The 21,959-nt window shown below is 39.7% G+C and overlaps 1 protein-coding gene across 3 annotated transcripts in view; it reads left to right on the top strand.

Annotated features, from left to right (window-relative positions):
- Nucleotides 1–13,721, top strand: part of RGMB (repulsive guidance molecule BMP co-receptor b) — a 28,846-nt gene extending 15,125 nt beyond the window's left edge. For all 3 annotated transcript variants that reach the window (XM_019450628.2, XM_019450630.2, XM_053907185.1), the window contains one exon: nt 10,337–13,721. In XM_019450628.2, coding sequence (XP_019306173.1) covers nt 10,337–11,005 — 669 coding nt within the window. In that variant the 3' untranslated portion in view covers nt 11,006–13,721. The remainder of the gene's footprint in view (nt 1–10,336) is intronic.
- The last annotated feature ends 8,238 nt before the right edge of the window (nt 13,722–21,959 follow it).

Here is a 21,959-nt window from a genome sequence, read left to right as displayed (position 1 = left end):
TTATGTTTTTAGTATCTTTACAGAGATAGTCTGAGCTAAACAATAATGATCATTCTTATTTTTATTGACTAAGGAAGATGCCTCATACTCCCATAGGCAGGATTGTATTTTGAATATATGGACACTGTTCTTGCATGCTGGCTGCATTATTAGAGGGGACAGTGGCATTTTCTTTGAGAATATAGAAGCCTTTGCTTCCAGAGATCAGAAACTTCCTTGCAGGTGACTAACTTTTAAAGGCTGAAATTGCTCTTTATTTTGTTGTGATTATCTTTTATGCAGGTAATTCTTGCCATCTCTTTAAGATTGCTCCTTGTCCTAGCATTTGCAGAAATGCTGGGGGTGGGGGGGGAGGGGAAGTAAGAGTGATTGAAGCATATTGGGGAACAGATGGGAAAGAAGTTTGCAGTTGTAGCTCCCTGCTCAGTGTAATCATTTCTCTCCTAAAGTGTATGATTAACTTGGTGCTGCATTTGAACCACCGAGCTTTACGGGGCCTACCATGGGGTGGTGAGGGAGATGCAGAAGTGGTATCAGTCTCTGTCTGGGTGTAAGCACATAGCACATCAGCCGTTGGTGGAGAATTGTGGGGCTTGTGTGTAGAACTAGCCACTCAGGGTTTCTTTCTAGAACATCAGTGGCCCACATTCATAAGCTGGTTGCAGATGTTCCTACTTAGCAAGTTGTCACAGGTGTCAAGAAGGGCCAGAGAGGTGGGCTGCTCGCTGTACCCAGGGCATACCCCTTCCCCTGGTCACTGTCACAGGTCACCGGTTCTACTCCTGGTATTTGGCACAGTCTCCCTTTCCACCCACTATGGTCAACGTGGCCCCTCTCTTGAACCTGCATTTCCTTATTCCATTATACCCTAGAAGGATCTAGAACCCTGGCTGCCACTTTTGAAGGTTGTTGGTCTTTAATAACCAAAATAACTTTCCAGAGTTTTTTTAATAACTTTCCAGAATTTGACATCAGAGTCACCAATTCTTAAATTCATTTTTCTGGGTCCCATCTCCTCTTTAAAACCCATGAAAGCATATCTTAGATAACCTTCTCCTCCCTGACTTTATTTACTACTTGTAGAAACAAGATTGAAACAATAAACAGGGTGCCTGGCTGTCAGTTAGATGTCTTATTCTTGATTTGGGCTCAGGTCATGATCTCACGGTTCATGAATTCAAGCCCTGCATCGGGCTCTGCGCTGATAGTGTGGAGCCTGCTTGGGATCCCCTCCCTCCCTCCCTCCCTCCCTCTCTCCCTCTCTCCCTCTCTCCCTCTCTCTTTCTCTCTGCCCCTGTCTTGCTCTCCATCTCAAAATAAACTTTTTTTTTTTTTTTTAAGAAGATGAAAACAGTAAATAGTTTTTAGAAGAGAAGTCAGCTATAATTCCAGGTGGTTGTGTTCTTCCTTTGTCCTTTTCTGTTTCCTGCCTAGCTCCTGTTTGTACTGGATTATAAGATCTTAGGCCCAGGAGCTACTCAACTTTGCTTCATACGGGTTCAGCGAATTTCTTGGAGGGAAACGGATTTCCAAATATATGTAAGGGGGAAAAGAAGAAGGAGAAGAAATTATTAGCTGTATGGTTTATCTTTTAGTGTAAAAGATCATTCTGTAAGATGAATGGGCCTGCCTTGGTGGTTCTTTATGCCATTCTTGCCATACAAGCTACATCATCCTATTGTTCTGTGCATTAAAATCCTCTGGGTCCTAATCTTTTACCATCTCTGTTCTGTAGAATGAAGAGACTTAGAAGATGTTAGTAGAAACCATCTAAAATTGTATAAAGTTTGTACCTGCATATCTATTAAGCCCTGTATTTTGAGTCATCCTTCTCTGTGCCCCTCCCTCTGTCCCAGCTGTGGTTTAGGAGGAGCAGACCTTCAAAATATCCTCCATTTGTAAATGAGATGAACACAAGTCCTGTGCTAGCTGGGCAGGACTCCCTGCACTGCTTATGGGCCTCTGCTCCTTTCAAACAGATCCACGATCCTCCACAACTTAAACGAGAGGCTAAGTCTGATACACAACTGACAGAACTTCTTTTACTGTCACATTTCTAGCTGCCCTGTTAAATTTTCTTTGGGTCAACATTTTGAGAGGAAGGGGCGAGAAGGAAACACCGGATGGTTGGTACTTTTTTGTTGGCTTCAATTAATGCTACCCAAACAGTTTCTGCCTATGTGGAATGTGGCACATAAAAAGAGTTACTCTACAGTGCCGAACAATGAAAAATCTACCTTACCCATCTTGTCTTTATTTGTTTTGACTGCAGTAGAACTTGCTCTTCCACTGTTTTGAATTTTGTGTTCTCCTGGGTGGGGTAACTTCAGGACTTTGTAAAATGCTCAACTTAAGCGATAACTAACAAGCATAGCAGCACACATCTGAGGTACAGAACTGAACTGGACAGGCTTCCAGTGAAAACACAGTGCTGTTGATTGTAGAAAGAGCTTTTGGTGAAACTGGGTCTCTGGCAAGACGAGTTCTTTGTGTCCTAGTGAGCCGGTTATTTTAAGAGTTGAAGCTAAAAGAATGGCTAATTCTGGTGGGGCTCTGTGAGTGTTAGAACGTTGCATGTGTGCTACGGTAGATTGATAATGATGGCATTTAAACACTAAATGCTCCTCAGCTCTGCATTTCCTCCTGAAATGAGGGGTCAGGGTTTAATCTTTATACCTAAAGGTACGTTCAAGTGTGCCCGCGTGTCCAAGTTTGCGCTCAGTGGTGTTGCTGACTTCCTCTCTCCTGCCTCACACACATGAAGACCAAGGCTATTGCTTGTAGCATTTCAGTTAACTGACTTCTTGAAATACATGGTCATCACCTCCAGCCACCTCTTTCGTGAATGGGCTTTTTCTTTCTTTTTTTTAATAGCCCTGGGAACTTGAAATTGAACCTAGAAGTGGTAGAGAGTGAGTGTATTATAAAGACCTTCAGACCCTTTTAGTTTTCAAATCATTTCTCAGAAGTGAAAAATGATCGGAAGCTGTGATTTCCTAATCCCCATAGGTTTGGGCAATAACTCTGCTGAACCAAGGCCTAGGGCATTGGCCAGAGGTTCTGCTCTAGGGCCTCAGGATCTATGGCACTGCCCCCTCCGCCTCTTTGGAGGGCAATCCCCAAAGGCAAGACCTGCTAGGGCAGATTCCTGCCCCTAGAGTTACGCCTCCAGCCCTGGCTCTCACCTTTCAGAATACTTCTGGCCTCTGGTCTGAAGCACAGTGGCAGTGGAGGCCTGTAACACTGTCCACACATGCTTAACTTCACATCTAGAAACATGACTTCTTACACTTGGTGGCCTCATCATAATGCAAAATCTGAATACAGCAACCAACAAGTGCCATGTTGAGTCCTCTGAGTGGCTAAGACTTGAGGACTAGATGCCCTCCCTCCTCATGCCCAGCCTAGCCTTGCTTTGCTCTGTACCAGGAAGCTGGCCTATTTCACTGTCTAGGAGCCTATTTATACTTAGAGCCTTCCTTGTTTTAAGTACACAGAAGTTACTCTTTGGAAGTCTACATTTTTGTGCCTCTTATGTGTCATCCCTGGGCCTGCTTCCCTTTCACTCTTGCGTATTCTTTCCAGCCACTGAGATTAACGCTTCTCCCCTGGACCACCCTAGCAGCCTCAGCTGTGGGTGTCCTTCGCCTCTGGTTTGGTTTCTTCTTTCTCCATCCGCTGCCAAGAACCCCTCCAGCAGCCAAGGCAGCCCTTGTTCCTGCATGTATTACCTGGGGCAACACTGAAGAATAAATAAGTCTGATCCATTCCATTTCTCTGGAATCCTGGAAGTGCGCCTAGAACAGAGCTCTGTGGAAAGAGATTCCGAGGGTAGAGAAACCTATTTTGATACCTCTTTTGAAGGTAAGAGGCCTCATTCCAGCCCTAAAAGAGGAGTCCGCCACCCTCCTCTTACACATGTATACTGTCTTTCTGCTAGTACCTAAAAAAATACACTTTTGTAGGTCTTAGGTTCAGCTTTCTTGTATGTAGATACTTGATGTATAGGTTAAGTCGTCATTTTAGAATTACATATCAGTTACTGACCATCTCAACAGTTTCCTCTAAATACTGTATATAATACTCTACTGTGTCTTTTTTAATTCAAGTATACTTCACATACAATGTCATATTGCTTTCAGGTATACAACATAGTGATTTGACAACTCTATACATTATACAGTGCTCACCACGATAAGTATAGTCACTATCTGTAACTGTACGACGTTATTACATCCTTATTGACTGTAATCTCTTTGTTGTACTTTTCATCTCCATGAGTTACTTATTTTATAACTGGAAGTTTATATCTCTTAATCTCCTTTATATTTCACCCATCCTTCCACTGCTACCACCACCCCGCCCCCAGCAACCACCAGTTTGTTCTTTGTATTTTGAGTCTGTTTGTTTCTTATATTACAGGTATAAGTGAAGTTATCCAGTGTTTCTTTCTCTGACTTATCTGACTTAGGGTAACACCCTCTTTATCCATTCTACTTTCAGTAGACACTTGGGTCACTTCCAAATCTTGTTTATTGTAAACAATGCTGCAGTAAACATAGGGGTGCATGTATCTCTTTAAATTAGTTTCCATTTTTCTGGAGTAAATACCCAGCAGTGGAATTACCAGATGGTATAATCTTTTATTTTTAATTTTTTGAGGAACCTTTATACCGTTTTTCCACAGTGGCTGTGGCACCTGGCTCCACCAGTTTACGTTCCCACCCTTTTCTCTCCTACTCACTAATACTTGTTAGCTCTGTCTTTGTGATACTAGCCATTCTACCTGGTGTAAGGTAATCTCTGATTGTGGTTTTCATTTGCATTTGCCTGATGATTAGTGATGTTGAGCATCTTGTTATGTGTCAGTTGGCCATCTGTACGTCGTCTTTGGAAAAATGCGTATTCAGGTCGTCTGCCCATTTTTTAATAGGATTTTGTTTTTGGTATTGACTTCTATAAGTTCTTTATATGTTTTTGAAAATTATTCTCTTACTAGAAACACCGTTTGCAAATATCTTTTCCCTTACAGTAGATTGCCTTTTCATTTTGTTGGTTTCCTTCACTGTGGAAAACCTTTTTAGTTCAATGGAGTCCCAATAGTTTATTTTGGTTTTGTTTCCCTTGCCCAAGAAGACCTACAGAGAAAAATGTTGCTAAGGCCAACATTCAAGAGATTGTGGTCTATGTTTTCTTCTAGGAGCTTTAATGGTTTCCAGGCTCACATGTAGGTCTTCAATCTATTTTGATTTTATTTTTATGGTGTAAAAAGTGGTCCGCTCTTCCCAACACCATTTATTGGAGAGACTGTTTTTTCCATTGTATGTTCTTGTGCCACTTTGTTATACATTAATTGTCCATATAAGCATGGGTTTCTTTCTGAACTTTTTTTTCTGTTCGATTTATTTGCGTGTCTGTTTTTGTGCCAGTGCCATACTGTTTTGATTACTACAGCTCTGTGTTATAGTTTGAAATCAGGGATTGTGATGCCTCCAACTTTGTTCTTTTTCAAGACTGCTTTAGCTACCCAGGGTCTTTTGTGATTTCATACAGATTTTAATCCTAATTCTGTGTAAAATGCTGTTGGTATTTTGGTAGAGATTCCATTTAATCTGTAGATTGCTTTGGGTAGTATAGACATGTTAACAGTATTCTTCTACTCCATGAGCATAGTATATCTTACTGTGTATTTACTTGTTGTCTTCAATTTCTTTCATCATTGTTTTACAGTTTTCAGAATAGAGGTGTGTCACTTACTCGGTTAAATTTATTCCTAGGTATTTTATTAATTTTGATGCAATTACAAATGGGATAGTTTTCTTAATTTCTCATTTTGAGAGCTTCTTAGTAGTATATACAAAGGCAACGGATCTCTGTATATTAATTTTGTATCCTGCAACTTTATTGGATTTAATTATTCTAATAGGTTTTTCGTGAGATCCTTAGGGTTTTCTATACATAGTATCATTGTCATCTGCAAATAGTGACAGTTTTACTTCCACCTTACGAATTAAGAATGACTTATCTTTCTTGTCTGATTGCTGTGGCAAGAGTGGACATCCTTATTTTATTCCTGATCTGAGAGGAAATTGACCCTGAGAAATAAAGAGTAGATATTTTGGACCTAGAGATAGAGCTTGTGAATGTTTTCCTTTGAAGCATGTACCCTTATTGGAGTGGTTTATTTTTGCTCACACCAGAGGACTTAATGTAGAGGCTGTGTGCCAGTTTATCTAAGTAAGGGTAAAAGGGGATGTGAGCAGTGGTTCTCTTATCCTCCCTTATAGGTGCCTTTTTTTTTCCAACCTATAATTGCACCCAGAGGATCTAATGAAGCAGACATATCAGCTGATGATGCGAAATAGAATTAATCTTAGCTTCCTTTAACACAAACAGAATTTTAACCAGGTACTTATCAAAATTGTGTTTCTCTGTGTTCTTTCCTAATTTCTGGGACTATTTCAGTTTCGTTTGTTGGCCCATCTTAATCCAAGAGATAGGAGTCCCTTGATCTGAGAGTCCAGTTCTGGAATTTGAAGATTCTGGTAAGGTCCTGCACTTACAGTGCTGAATAGCCTGACTAAACGCTGATGTTTGTTTCTTCCAAAATACAATAAGCACAAGTAGTTAAGTGTACAGCCTTAAGGGAATTCTGCTGTTTGAAAACCTATGCACAGCACTTCGCAAAGCTGTTGAGCCTGGTGGAGCTCTTTCTCTATCTTGGCAAAGCTGGGCCTGGGTTTTCCTTTGTTGGTTACCTCATTTTCTTTTAATGCATTTTCTTTTCGTGGTGGAAAAGAGAGGCAGGTGCCCCTAAAGTTCGATTTTTCACAGCAAACCTTAAATCCGTATATCACATGTAGAAAGGTTGATTTGTAGCTGCTATCTCTGTCTTCCTAATAGACCTTGTGGGTGGTAAAGATCTTAGGGAGTGCAACATTAAAAATGAATGAGGAGTACTGGAGTAGTTTGTCTGAGGTAGGGGTTGAGAGGGACTTGGTGGGAAAGGTTTAACAAAAGGCATTGATGTTTTAAATGCACAGAAATGTCATCCATCAATAATAAATGGTGTGGCGTAGAATAGATGTGCCAAATTGAGTTATTACAGCATATGGATCAGTTCATGGATGGGGAAAAGTAAGCACTATAGCTGGTGTTTTTAAATTCTCTGTTTGAGAGCTTTAGAATACAGTTTTGAATATCCTGTTTTCACCCTCTAATAGCTGCTAGTTGGCAGTTGAAAACATTTGGAATGTCCAAAAATTCTGAGGTGTTTGGTTTTTTGTTGTTGTTTTGTTTTTTTGTTTTTTTTTTTTAAGAATAAGAATTGGGCGCCTGGGTGGCTCAGTCAGTTTAGTGTCCGACTTGGGCTCAGGTCATGATCTTGCAGTCCATGAGTTCGAGCCCCATGTCAGGCTCTGTGCTCATAGCTCAGAGCCTGGAGCCTGCTCCAAATTCTGTGTCTCCCTGTCTCTCTCTCTGACACTTCCCTGCCCACACTCTGTCTCTCTCAAAAATAAACATTAAAAATATTTTTAAAAAATAAGAATAAAAAAATTTTGTTTTTCTAAAAACAAGATAGAATCTGAAAATTAATTTCTGGCTTCTTACAGCTGAGTGCCTTTTTTAAGAGCTTGAGTTGTAATTGTATAAGGAATGAAGTTACATTACAAAATATAAGTCACGTACAACTGTTGCCTGGTGTTTTCTTCACTCACGTTGATTATATCTCTAGGTACCTCTTCAGTACATACTCAAACTACAGGGAACCACTCAGGAAACCCCTCTAGAGAGCGAGAGAATGTGAGCTGGGGAGAGGGGCAGAAGGAGAAAGAGAATGAATCTTCAGCAGGGCCCACACTGATTATGGGTCTCAATCCCACAACCCCAGGATCATGACCTGAGCCGAAATCAAAAGTCGGATGTTCAACTGACCGAGCCACCCAGGAGTCCCAAGATTTTGATTCAAGGGCTAATTCTGTACATTTGCGCTGTGAGAATTATTTTGCCCAAAAGAGAAATATCAGTTTTGCTGTCTCATAGAGAAAATGACTCCTAGAAAATTGGACAAAAATCTGTTAGAAAGACTGGGATATTTGGTAAATGTAGATCTTAGTGCAGAAGTCAAGCTTGAGTGTTATTTGATCTAGGGTTATGGGAGTTACTGTTAGTGGAGCAGGCATAGCAGAGGACAATACTGCATGAGGTGTTTGAAATGACTCCTGAGTTGGAATTGGTGTGCTTAAAGAAAACACTAGGCTTGGTAAGACATGTGGAACTATTCCACTCCTCTTAATGTTGACTCTTGCTTGCCCGTTTAGGAACTTGACTGGAATTGGGTCTCTGATTGTCTCAACAAAACTAATTCCTCTTTGTTTTTCCTAAGATGAACAAAATGGTACTTGATTCTTGCAAATAATGTTCACTTAAATTTGAGGTTGGTTAGACTAGAAAGACAAATTACTTAGCTCTTGTAGAATCATTGGTTTAGTCCTTGAGTGTGTGAATGCTCCGGGTAAAAATGAGGACAGTGATTATATGAAAAGTTTTACTCACCCTTATTGGAGCCATCTGTATTAGCTTTCAACTCTGTGAGGTGCAGAATTTACTTGAATTAATCTTTTCACCTCCAAAGGATCCTGGCTTGTGTTAAAAAAGGCACTTGTCAAACTGTCTTCAGAGCCACCAAATAAATCTATTTTATAGTCCCATTAGATATCTAGCTCAGAATCCCATTCACTCTGGAAGGTCCTATGGTTGGATGCACAACAAATTTCCTGCAGTCATCTCTGGTACACCTCCTTTGGGTTGTTAAGAAGGTGTTGAAATGTGAGAAGGCCGGTAGTGAAATTAAATTGTGGGTCAGGGTAATTAGGAAGGGAGAACACCAAGCATTTTCATAGTACATTGTCTGGCTTTTAGTTGCAGCTGCAAACAACGGATATGAGTTTAACCAGTTGCTACGGTGCAGATGGTTCAGATCTGGCTTTATAACTAACTGGCTGAAGTAAAATGAAATGGCTGGAAAATTCCAGTCAAGTAACACCAGTGGGAACATGTGGAATTAAATAGTGTGAGTAAATGCTGGCCAGGTTGAGGAAAAAAAATTCAGACAAACTAGAGGGTGGTGGTGAGGATGTGTAGAAGAGAGGTGGGGAGGGGGGCAAGCAGGGCATTTTCTGGCCCTTGTAACAAGGGTCTGTTGTTTGCATTAGCTCCCTTGCAGGAGAGGGGAGTTTTCCTCTCTCCAGAGAAGTTTGTAGTGTGGCCGGTCTACCTTCCTCCTGGACTGAGGTCACCTGTTTTTGTTTGTGTTTTCTTCTTCAAGAAGAAAGAAAAGTACGCCATTACTTCAGGTCCTGACAACAGAAATGGCAGGCTATTGTCTTTCCTTTTCTTCAGGAAGCTTTTCCTACCTTGTGTGACCCAGAAGGCCCTGTCTCTCTTGATAGTCCTCTTCTTACACCACGTGTACCAGACATGCTGAGTGTGTTGGAGGTGAAGGTTCAGTGTCTTGTAATTGTTCTAAATAAGGAAGGAAAATGGGTTTACTAAAGGAAAGCTTTTGTATTATCCATTTTGTCTGCTTAATATGGAGAATTTAGACTTGGCTCCAGAAAAAATTTCTGAGAAGTTCAAGGGCCATTGTGCTGTTTGGGGAAAACATTTGCTGTAACTAGGTTGAGGGTATTTATTCTCTGCCAGTGCCCGGGACCTGTGTTTGCCAAGTGATTTCCCAGTCCCAGGGATTAGCCAGTCATGTGAAACATTTGATTAAGAGACTTAAAGAAATCTTAGCTGAGGCACGATTGGTGGCTCTTGGCAGGATGGCCCCATCCTCAACTCTGCTTTGTCTCCTGAGTGTTTGTAAGAATATTTGTAATGATGAGCCATGGGGGCTGGATTTATGATCCAGTGAGGAATCTTTTTAGAAATCAAAGTTCTGGTGGGTATATTATTAATTAAGCCCCATAAGTTTCTACATAACTTAGAAAGGAGTCTTTTTTTTTCTCAGAGCTATACCACCAGTCAGCTGTTTGGGGAAGAAAATACCAAGTTATCAGAAAAAATTACCTGTATCCGAACAGCAACATGGTTCTGTCTGAGGAAAGTAAAGTTTTTCTTGATGCACATTTCCTGGATTTGCATTAAATTTTTCTACTTAAGCCTAGAGGACTTTTTCTCCCCCTTAACAGTGGCACCTTTCATTTGTGAGGCAGGAGCACTTGGGCCTGAGTCTGGAGATCCTGTCTCCAGCCATTCAACTCCAGCCTAGAAGAGAACACTTCTGTTTCCCTTCCACCCTGTTTAAATTTGTATGCGTTCCTCCCCACAGATAACCATCATCTTCAAAGCTCACCGTGAGTGCACAGATCAGAAAGTGTACCAAGCTGTGACAGATGACCTGCCGTCCGCCTTTGTGGATGGCAGCACCAGCGGTGGGGATGGCGACACCAAGAGCCTGCTTATCGTGGAGAGGGAGAGTGGCCGCTACGTGGAAATGCACGCCCGCTACATAGGGACCACGGTATTTGTGCGGCAGCTGGGTCGCTACCTGACCCTCGCCATCCGCATGCCTGAAGACCTGGCCATGTCCTATGAGGAAAGCCAGGACCTGCAGCTGTGTGTGAATGGCTGCCCCCTGAGCGAGCGCATTGATGATGGGCAGGGCCAGGTGTCTGCCATCCTGGGGCACAGCGTGCCTCGCACCTCATTGGCGCAGGCCTGGCCTGGCTACACACTGGAGGCTGCCAATGCTCAGTGCCACGAGAAGATGCCAGTGAAGGACATCTACTTCCAGTCCTGTGTCTTCGACCTGCTCACCACTGGGGATGCCAACTTCACCGCCGCTGCTCACAGTGCCTTGGAGGACGTGGAGGCGCTGCACCCGAGGAAGGAACGCTGGCACATCTTCCCGAGCAGTAGCCACGGGACACCCTGTGGAGGCGGCCATTTGTCTGTCAGTCTGGGACTCACATGCTTGATCTTTACTGTGTTTTTGTAGGGATTGTCTTTTGTTTTTTTATTTTTTGTCTATAACAGAATTTTAAAATATATATTGTCATAATATATTGAGTAAAAGAGTATATATGTATATACCATGTATATGACAGGATGTTTGTCCCGGGGCACCCACCAGACTGTACATAATGTGCGTGACTGTTCCAAGTATGTTGGATGTAGTGTTCTTCGACTGTATTGATTTTGTTTTGCAGTTTTGTGAAATATTTTATAATGTCCCTGCCGGGGGACCTGTTAGAAAGCACTTTATTTTTTATATATTAAATATTTATGTGTGTACCTGGTTAGTACGTATAGTACATATACACAGACGCCATCGCAGCGTTCCCGCTGAAGAGGACCAGTGACGGTGCTTGTGGCTGTCCCTGGCTGTCCGTCCCTGCCTTCTCCCTTTGCTACTGATCTGCCACATTGGGTGCGCAGCTTTCACTGGCCTCCTGCTGGCGGAGCTGCGTCCCTTGAGCAAGGAGGTCCTTACTCTCACTCCGTGTGGAAGGACAGCTAACTAACTCCCCGACAGGCACTTTGGCTCTTGTGAAACACGCATCTCTAAGAAACCCTCGCCCTCCTTCACAACTGTCACTTTTTCAAAGGGCAGGGAGTGTATTACTACAGGTTTCATTAATTAGGATTGTTCTGAGCACTTAGGGAATGTGAGGTTGAGCCATATGAAACTGCTGTTTCTATTAGGTCAGAAGGGGCTGGTGATGGCAATTTCATAGATAAATACCAGGCATTTTACTAGACGCCAGGAGCTCTCAGACATTTCCTCCTCCCGTGTTCCTGTTTAAACCATATCACGCCTTGCTCTTCTCTGTATCATTTGTGCAAGCCCAAGTTCTAAGCCTTCTTTCCTTGGCTGTTTATGCCCAGAGACACACTGCTCCCTGTCTCCACCCCCCGTAAACCCTCCTCAACCTCACCTGATGAACCCAGAGACTAGGCCTTGTTAGATTCTCTCTTCATGTCGAGGCCCAGATCCCATCACAAGGTGTGCCACTCTTCCTTGCCGCCCACACCGTGGCCTTCACAGTCGCTGGCGCTGACGTGTCTGTATGCATGAGGGAAAGGATAGGGTGTTAAATGACAGGAAAACTTAGAGGGCCTGAGCCAGTAAGTGGCAAAATGGGCTCTGGTGAACCCAGACCTTCTCACTGAGCAACGTTGCTTCCCAGGTGGTCTCTCTTTCTTTAATTAGATATGCTCCTTTGTAACATCTATAGTGATAATATACTAGTGAGTGCTCATGTAACTTGGTAAAATTCCTATAAAGTAAAATACCTCCTTCCATTTCACCTGTTGGCACGCCCTTGCAAAAGGAAAGCACCACCCACAAAATGCAAGAACAATGAGGAAGTGAGTTCTACCTAGGGCAGGTGGATTTCTATTGTATCTATGTAAATGTTTGGTTCCAAGGAGAAACGAAATAATTTGTACCTTACCTTACTCAGATTTACATAAATGCAAGAAGAAAGTTAATTTTATATACCACAGCAATTAGGATCCAACTTGTGCTGAATTTTAGATAGCCAGGTATCTAAACCTGGGGCCTGCCTTTTGCCATGCCCCATTGATTAGGGTCACGGCCAGAGGCCCAAACTGGCAGGAGAAGAGGATTTTGGTTCGTGAAATTCTATTTCTTAGTGAACTGATGATCCAATTACAGCATGGAGCTGTGGGTTCATCTAGAGGTGGGAAACCGCTCTTTTTCTGATCTAGGAGAGGATAGTCTTGGGAAGTCTGGGAAAATCACAAAGGCACCCTACTTCTTACTTGATAAAAAGACGCAATACCAGAGAAGTGAAACTGAACTTGTTACCCTTCTATAAAGACGCGGGGGCCTACCTACCATGAGCTCTGAACTGTGGCTATTTCTGTTCACCTACAGAACATGTACCAGTTCAGAAGCTATAGTTAGCTAGTAATTTTGTTAGGTAATTGAGTAGAACAAAGGAGGAAAAATATTTAGAGTATAACCACTATTCTTGTGTGAACAGTATAAAAGTGAGGTAAAAGCAATAGAAGTTTCTACAGTGTCTGGCTTTAGAGTGTATATGGTTCATATTACCTTTGTCCTCTTTAGGGAAAGCAAAATCACCACCTCTACTAATAGTTGGGGAAAGAAACAGGTTGCTCTGCCATATCCTAGCTGGGAAGGATGCCTCTAAGCATTCTGTTTCACTAGCATTTGTGCCAGTGTGTTTGGCTATTTTCCCTTTATAATCAGTGTCCTCCTACAACATTTACAGTCCCCACAGATGACTAAGAAATACAGATGCTTCTCTAGAGAAGGGCCAGCTTATTTTCCATTTCTTTTCTAGGACTTTTAGAGAAAATAGTACTTGTACATTTTGGTTCTTGGAATCTTCCTTAACCAAGAGTTTCAGGTGATCCCACCACATGGATAAGATGTAGCTATTCAAAGGTCTCCTGGGGGAGGTTAAAACTTGAGGGAAAACACTGGTTTTCACAGATGCTCCACATGGCTGTCTTTAAAAGACTCAAAACATTTTTTTGTCCTTTTCTTCCCTTTGTTAATGCTTGGAAATTCCCACAGTGTGTCGAGTCTTTGCAAAGAAACCTTTAGATGTGGTTCATAGGTATATGGATAAGTATCTGTGTAAAACAGTGAGTGTGCAGTGTGTAAATACTTTAAATTATTATGCTAGAAAAATAAAGTTACATACCATGCTGTGGAATGTTTGTTCTGTGATTATAGTGACACCTGCTGGAAGAGCTGCAGAACACAGGAGGGGAAGAAAGGGAGTGAGGGGGTGTTTGTGCAAAATCCTCTGATTACTGACAATCCAAAACTGTCCACAAACTTGCGTGTTTTCTAAACTACATCTTTACTGTAGCTTTTCATTTTTAAATTTTAAGCAATTTCAAGTAAGAATCTGTAAAACTAGGCCACTGGTATGATCCTAAATGTCTGTCTTTAGTAATAGTTTTGGTCCCTTGGCAGACATGGGACCTGCCCTGTGGTGCTTTTAAGATAGCATGGATGGGAACTTCTGGTGGGAAGGACTTGGGGGCAGGATTTTTTGGCTTTGGGAACTTGTAAATCCCTATTTCTTGGATGTTCTAAAAAGAGATCACAAGATCTCAACTTGTTCTTTGTTCAAGAAACATGCCGAAGGGTAGAAAAACTTGAAAAAGAAATTAAACCCAAACTGAAAGCAAAGGAAATCAATTACTAAGTCAAATACTAAATGGGACAAATTCCAACTCAGGGAAACCTACATAATCATTTCTTAAATAGAAGACTCAATCCTTATACATAGTGTTTAAGTGTAGTTCAGAACAACAACAAAAATCCTCTGAAACACAAAATAAGATGACTGTGATACAGCCACTGAGAACCTAATATATAAGCCTACACTAAATGAACACTAAGAAATAAACCACATCACAATGAAGTCTATACTTCCAAGTCAAAATTTCTCTTTCTGTATACTCTAAATCCAGACCCCCAGCTTTTCAGGAATTGAAATTTAAGGAACTGTCCAAAAACCTAACAAGGAGGTCTTTATTGTTTTACACAGGAAACCGTGACTTTAACAAACATTAAGCATCCTGTTAGTTACTGGAATTTTGTTGTCTTTTGGGGGTATGTTTGTTTTTGTAGCCACATTTAGTATTCTATTGCCTGAGATCAGCTGGAATACCAGAGTCTTGGATTGCTGCGGTCCTTTCTGAGCAAATATACTTTAGGGGAACAGCAAGAAAAAATCTAGCAGTTTCTTTGTATGTGTCTTAAGGACTATCTCCCTGCCTCAGAGAATCTAAGACATTAAAAAAAAAGAGGAAGCAGTTCACAGTTCGTTATTACTTGACTGCCTAAGCTCACCATATTTTTCTCCTTCCATTCCCTGTCTTCCAAACGGATAAGCCATATCACAATATTATTATTTCAAGAATATTTGTCTCTGAACTTATTACTCTACCTTCGCCAAATAAGCAAATGTTTGACACTATCAACTAAATAACATCAACTAAATAGTATCAACTAAATATTTAGTCCTTTGTACCCAAAATATGAAGTATGTGCTGGGAGTGCAGAAGTTTGTGTTTCCTCTCTCTTGTGAGCAGTGTGTATATTTATAAACAGAGTGGGGCAGCCACAGCCTAGGAAATACACTAACAGATCCAACACAGATGGAATGTGCACCCTGCCTGGTTACAGTGTTGTTCAAACCAAGTGAACCCACCAGGCTGGTCAGCTAAAATATATTACAGTCAGTATACCAAACTCCAGCAAGAAGAAAGCAACAGGGCCAAGTTTTCTAACTGACAGCTCATCATGGATGACAGTTCTATGACACTTATTATTATTATTACAGTAATGAAAAGTCCAACTACAGAAAAAGAAAAAAAAGTAAGCACTGCTACCAAATGGAATACACAAGACCGAACCATACACAAATTAATCAAGTAGGAATTGCACTTGCCATAAATGACATAATTTTTAAAACATGATTATCTCAATCACTAATGTAGCCCTTGCACCTAAATATATAAAGCAAATATTAACAGATGTCAATGGAAACTTGACAGTAGTATAGTAATATTAGGGGACTTTAATACCCACTTACATCAATGGATAAATCACCCAGACAGGAAATTAGTAAGGAAATATTGGCCTTAAATGACACATTTGACCAGATGAATTTAACTGATACATATAGAACATTGCATCCCAAACTGCAGAATAGACGGTACTTTTCAAGTGCATGTGGAACACGCCATGAAAAGATTACATGTTAGGCCACAAAACAAGTCTCAATGCATTCAAGAAGATTGAAATCATGTCAAGAATCTTTTCTGACCGTAACAGTATGAAACCAGAAATCAATTACAAGATAGAAACTGGCAAAAAACACAAATACATGGATATTGAACGTGTAACTGAACAACCAAAGTGTCAGTGAAGAAATCAAAGAGGAAATTGATACCTTGAGATAAATGAAAATGGAAACAACTTACCAAAAGCTATGGAATGTAGTAAAAGCAATTCTAAGTTCATAGTAATACAGGCCCACCCAACAATCAAGAAAAATCTCAAATTATCTAACTTTATACCTAAAGGAACTAGGAAAAGAGTAAAGCTCAAAGTTAGTAAAAGGAAGGAAATCATAGGGGCGCCTGGGTGGCTCAGTCGGTTAAGCGTTCGACTTCTGCTCAGGCCATGACCTCACAGTTTGTGGGTTTGAGCCCCACGTTGAGCTCTGTGCTAACAGCTCAGAGCGTGGAGCCTACAACCTGCTTTGGATTCTGTGTCTCCCTCTCTCTCTGTCCCTCCACTACTCTCTCTCTGTCTCTCTCTCAAAATAAATAAACATTAATTTAAAAAAAAAAACTTTAAAAAAAGGAAGTCATAAAGATCAGAGTGGAAATAAATAAAATATAGATTTAAAAAATAGAAATATCAATGAAACTAAAAGCTCGTTCATTGAAAAGATAAACAAAATTGATAAACCTCTAGCCAGACTCATCAAGAAAAAAAGAGAGGGCCCAAATAAATAAAATAAAAATGGAAGAAGTTACAACTGATACAGAGGATCATGAAAGATTACTACAATTATTAATTACATACCAGAAAACTGGAAAATCTAGAAACAAATGGTTCATTTCTACAAAACTTCCAAGAATGAATCACAAAAAAATAGGAATAAACTCATGCAAGAAATGAAATTAAATCACTACTTTTAAAACTTCTGGGGCACCTGGATGGCTCAGTCAGTTGAGAAATCTGACTCTTAATTTCAGCTTAGGTCATGATCTCATGGTCATGAGGTCAAACCACATGTCAGGCTCTGCAATGGGTATGGAGCCTGCTTAGGATTCTCTGTCTCTGTCTCTGTCTCTGTCTCTCTCTCTCTCTCTCTCTCTCTTTTTATCTCTCTCTCTGCCTCCTACTTCATGCCCCTCTCCCCCACTCATGCTTTCTCTGCTTCTAAAAAAAAATAGAAATAAAACTCCTAAAAAATAACATTTTAGGACCAGACAGCTTCACAGGTGAATTCTACCAAATATTTAAGTAAGTGTTAGTATCTATCATTCTCAAATTATTCCCAAAAAAAAAGTGAATAGGGAAAAATGCTCCCAAACTCATTTTGCAAGACTAGCATTATCCTGATACCAAAACCAGGCAAAGACACCACAAAATAGAAAACTGTAGGACAATATTCCTGATGAACATAGATGTAAAATACCGAACAAAATATTACTAAACCAAATTCAACGATACATTAAAAGAGTCATATACCATGATCAAGTGGGATTTATCTCAGGGATGCAAGGATGGTTCAACATCTGCAAATCAACATGATACTCCACAATAACAAAAAGAATAAAAATTCTATGACCATCTCAATAGATGCAGAAAAAAATGTTTCAAAATTCAACATTCATTTGTGATAAATACTCTCAACAAAGTTGTTATAAAAGTAATGTACCTCAACAAAATGAAGGCCATTTATGAGAAACCCATAGCTAACATCATACTAAATAATAAAAAGCTGAAATCTTTTCCTCTAAGATCAGGAACTTTCATTCTAGCCATAGCAATTAATCAAGAAAAAGAAATAAAAGGAAAATTGGCAAGGAAAAAGAAAAAGTACCACTATTTACAGATGACATGATAATATATACAGGAAACACTAAAGACCCCACCAAAAAAAAAAAAAAAAAAAACAAAACTATTAGAAAAAACAAATCCAGTAAAGTCACAGGAAAAAAATGGACAAACAGAAATTGGCTGCATTTCTATACACTAATAATGAGCTATCAGAAAAAAAAAAAATAAGAAATTCCCATTTACAATTCCACCAAAAAGAATAAAAAATCTAGGAATAAACTTAACCAAGGAAGTGAAAGACCTGTAATCTGAAAACTATAAAACAACAATGAAAGATATTGAAGATGACACACAAAATAATGGAAAGATATTCCATGCTCCTGGATAGGAAGACTATTGTTAAAATGTGCATGCCATCTAAAGCAATCTATGGAGTCAATGCACTCACTATCAAAATACCAACGCACGTTTCACAGAACTAGAACACATGATTCTGAAATGTGTATGAAACCACAAAAGATCCTGAATAGCCAAAGCAATCTTGAGGAAGAAAAACAAATCTAGAGGTCTCACCATCCCTGATTTCAAGATATACTGCAAAGCTAGTAATCAAAACTGTATGGCACTGTCACAAAAAGAGACACATAGGGGGCGCCGGGGTGGCTCAGCTGTTAAGTGTCTGGCTTCGGCTTAGATCATGATCTCATGGCTCCTGAGTATAAGCCCCGTGTGGGGCTCTGGGCTGTTGGCTCAGAGCCTGGAACCTGCTTCAGATTCTGTCTTTGTCTCTCTGCCCCTCCCCTGCTCACGCACTGCCTTCTCTCTCTCTCTCTCTCTCTCTCTCTCTCTCTCTCTCTCTCTCTCTCATGTAAATAAACATTAAAAAAAATTTTTTTAGGGGCGCCTGGGTGGCTCAGTTGGTTAGGCATCTGACTTCAGCTCAGGTCATGATCTCGCGGTCTGTGAGTTTGAGCCCCGCGTCGGGCTCTGTGCTGACAGCTCAGAGCCTGGAGCCTGCTTCAGATTCCGTGTCTCCCTCTCTCTCTGACCTTTCCCCGTTCATGCTCTGTCTCTCTCTGTTTCAAAAATAAATAAACGTTAAAAAATTAAAAAAAAAAAATTTTTAATGGACACACAGAACCACAGAACAGAATACAAAGCCTTAATAAGAAATCCACACTTAATGTGGTCAATTAATCTACAACAAAGGAGGCAGCAATATACAATAGGACAAAGGCTCTTCAACAAATGGTGCCAGAAAAACTGTAGAGCTGCATGCAAAAGAATGAAACTGGACCACTTTCTTACACCATGCACAAAAATAAATTCAAAATGGACTAAAGAGCTAAATGTGAAACTGGAAACTATAAAACTCCTAGAAGAAAACACTTCTTTGACATTGGCCATAACAATATTTTTCTAGATATCCCTCCTCAGGCAAAGGAAACAAAAGCAAAAATAAACTACTGGGACTATACCATAATAAAAAGGTTTTGCATAACGATGTGAACAATTGAAAAAATGTAAAGGCAACTTACCAAATGGGAGAAGATAGGTGGAGATGATATATTCAATAAGAGATTAATATCCAAAATATGTAAAGAACTAATACAGCTCAACACACACACAAAAAAACAAATAATCCAATTAAAAATCCCACAACTGATAACATCTGCTACTTACTGGAACCAACGCGATTTGTTTGACTAAATAAATGTGTGACCACAGGGAAATCCACTCTGGCAATTTACTGATATTGCCATGGTGTTTCAGTAATAAACCTGGAGACCAACTTATCTTAAAATATTGGTGGCTGCCACAGGATTAAGCCACAGTAGGCTCTAGGGCAAAAGAAAACAGGCAGAGGACCTGAATAGATGTTTTTCTAAAGAAGGCACCCAGATGGCCAACAGATGCATGAAAAGATGCTTAACATCACTAACCATGAAAGAAAAGCAAATCAAAATCATAGAGATATCACATTACACCTATCTTAATGACTAAACTCAAAAGACAAGAAATTATAAGTTTTGGTAAGGTAGTAAAGAAAAAGGAACTCTCATGCACCACTGGTAAGAATGTAAGTTGATTAAGCCTCTATGGAAAACAGTATGGAGGTTTCTCAAAAATTTTTAAATGGGAAAAAAAAATTAAAAACGGAAATACCACATGATCCGATAATTCCACTACTGAGTATTTACCTAAAGATAGAAGCAACACTAATTCAAAAAGATAGATGCACTGCTAGGTTTATTGCAGCATTATTTATTTACAATAGCCACAATATGGAAGTGACCCAAGTGTTCATCCACAGATGAATAAAGAATATGTGGTATATATACACAATAGAGTATTACTCAGCTGTAAAAAAGAATGAGATCTTCACATTTCACAACAACATGGATGAACCTAGCAGCTATTATTCTAAATGAAATAAGTCAGAGAAAGACAAATACCATATGGCTTCACTCACACATGGAATATATGAAACAAAACAAAGAAGAAAGAGGCAAACAAAACAAAATAAAAAAACACCAGACTCTTAAATAAAAGAAAAAAACTGGTTGTCACAGGAGGGGAGACAGGTGGCAGGATGGGTGAAATAAAGAGGTTTCAGAGGTGCAAACTTCCAGTTATCAAATAAGGAGATCACAGAGATGAAAAGTACAGCATCAAGAATATAGTCAATGATATTGTAATAACATTGTATGGTGACAGATGTCAACACCCTTATTGTGGTGAGAACTAATGTATAGAATTATTGATTCATTATGCTGTACACATGAAACTGATATAAAACTATTAATTGTACTTAAACAAAATAAAACATGAGCTACCAAAAAATAAAGATGAACCTCGTAACAAATTAAACCACAAACTTGAAAGTCTTATATGCTAAAAACTGTAAGACATTGATGAGATCAGTTGAAGGACAACACAGATAAATGGAAAGATATTCTGTGTTCACGGACTGAAAGGATATTGTTAAACATTCATCCTAACCAAAGCAATCTACAGATTCAATGCATTTTAAAGCAATTTATCAGTGGCAATTTTCACAAAACTAGAACAAATAATCTTAAAACATGTACGGAACCACACAACACCCCAAATATCCAAAGCAATCTTGGAGAAGAAGAACAAACCTGGAGATATCACAATCCCTGATTTCAAACTATAATACAAAGCTATAGTGATCAAAACAGTGTGGTATTGGCATAAAAGTAGACCCACGGATCAATGGAACAAATTAGAGAGCCCCAAAACAAACCCATGCATGTAGGGTCAATTAATCTGTGAGAAGTGAAGCAAAAATATACAATGGGGGAGAAAGAGTCTCTCCAATAAATGATGTTGAGAAAACTGAACACCTATATGCCAAAAAAAAAAAAAAAAAAAGAATTAGGACACTATCTTAAAGCATAGAGAAAAATAATACCAAAATAGATTAAAGACTACTAATTTAACACCTGAAGCCATAACACTCCTAGAAGAAAACCTAGGCAGTAAGTTCTGTGAGGAGAGCTTTTTTTTTTCCTCCCAAATTTTTATTTAAATTCTACTTAGTTAACATATAATATTATTTTAGTTTCAGGAGAATTTAGTGATTCATCACTTACATATACACCCAGTGCTCATCATAATAAGTGCCCTCCTTAATACCCTTCAGCCATTTAGCCTATCTCCCACCCACCTCCCTCCATCAACCCTCAGTTTGTTCTCTACAGTTGAGTCTCATGGTTTGCTTCCCTCTCTCTTTGTCCCCCTTCCCTTATATTCATCTGTTTTGTTTTTTAAATTCTACATATGAGTGAAATTATATGGTATTTATCATCTGACTTATTTGGTTTAGCACCTCTAGCTCCATCCACATCATTGCAAATGGCAAGATTTCGTTCTTTTTGATGACTGAGTAATATTCCATTGTGTGTGTGTGTGTATATATATATGTACTTACACCACATCTTCTTTATCCATTCATCAGTTCATGTACATTTGGGCTCTTTCCATAGTTTGGCTATTGTTGATAATGCTGCTATAAACATCAGGTGCATGTACCCCTTCAAATCTGTATTTCTGTATCCTTTGGGTAAATACCTAATAGTGCAATTGCTGGATCTTAGAGTATCTCTATTTTTAACTTTTTGAGGAATCTCCATAATGTTTTCCAGAGTGGCTGCACCAGTTTGCATTCCACTAACAGTGTAAGAGGTTCCCCCTTTCTCTTTGACATCTGTCTTAGCAGTATTTTTTTGGACAAGTATCCTCAGTCAAAGACAACCAACGCTAAAATGAAGAAATGGAAGTACATCAAATTAAAAAATTTTTGCATAGCAAAAGACACCATGAATAAAAC

The sequence above is a fragment of the Panthera pardus genome, unplaced genomic scaffold (genome assembly GCF_024362965.1).
Source record: "Panthera pardus isolate Hobbes unplaced genomic scaffold, ASM2436296v1 HiC_scaffold_2, whole genome shotgun sequence".
Lineage (NCBI taxonomy): Eukaryota > Metazoa > Chordata > Mammalia > Carnivora > Felidae > Panthera > Panthera pardus.
This window is presented reverse-complemented; position numbering and strand designations above follow the sequence as displayed.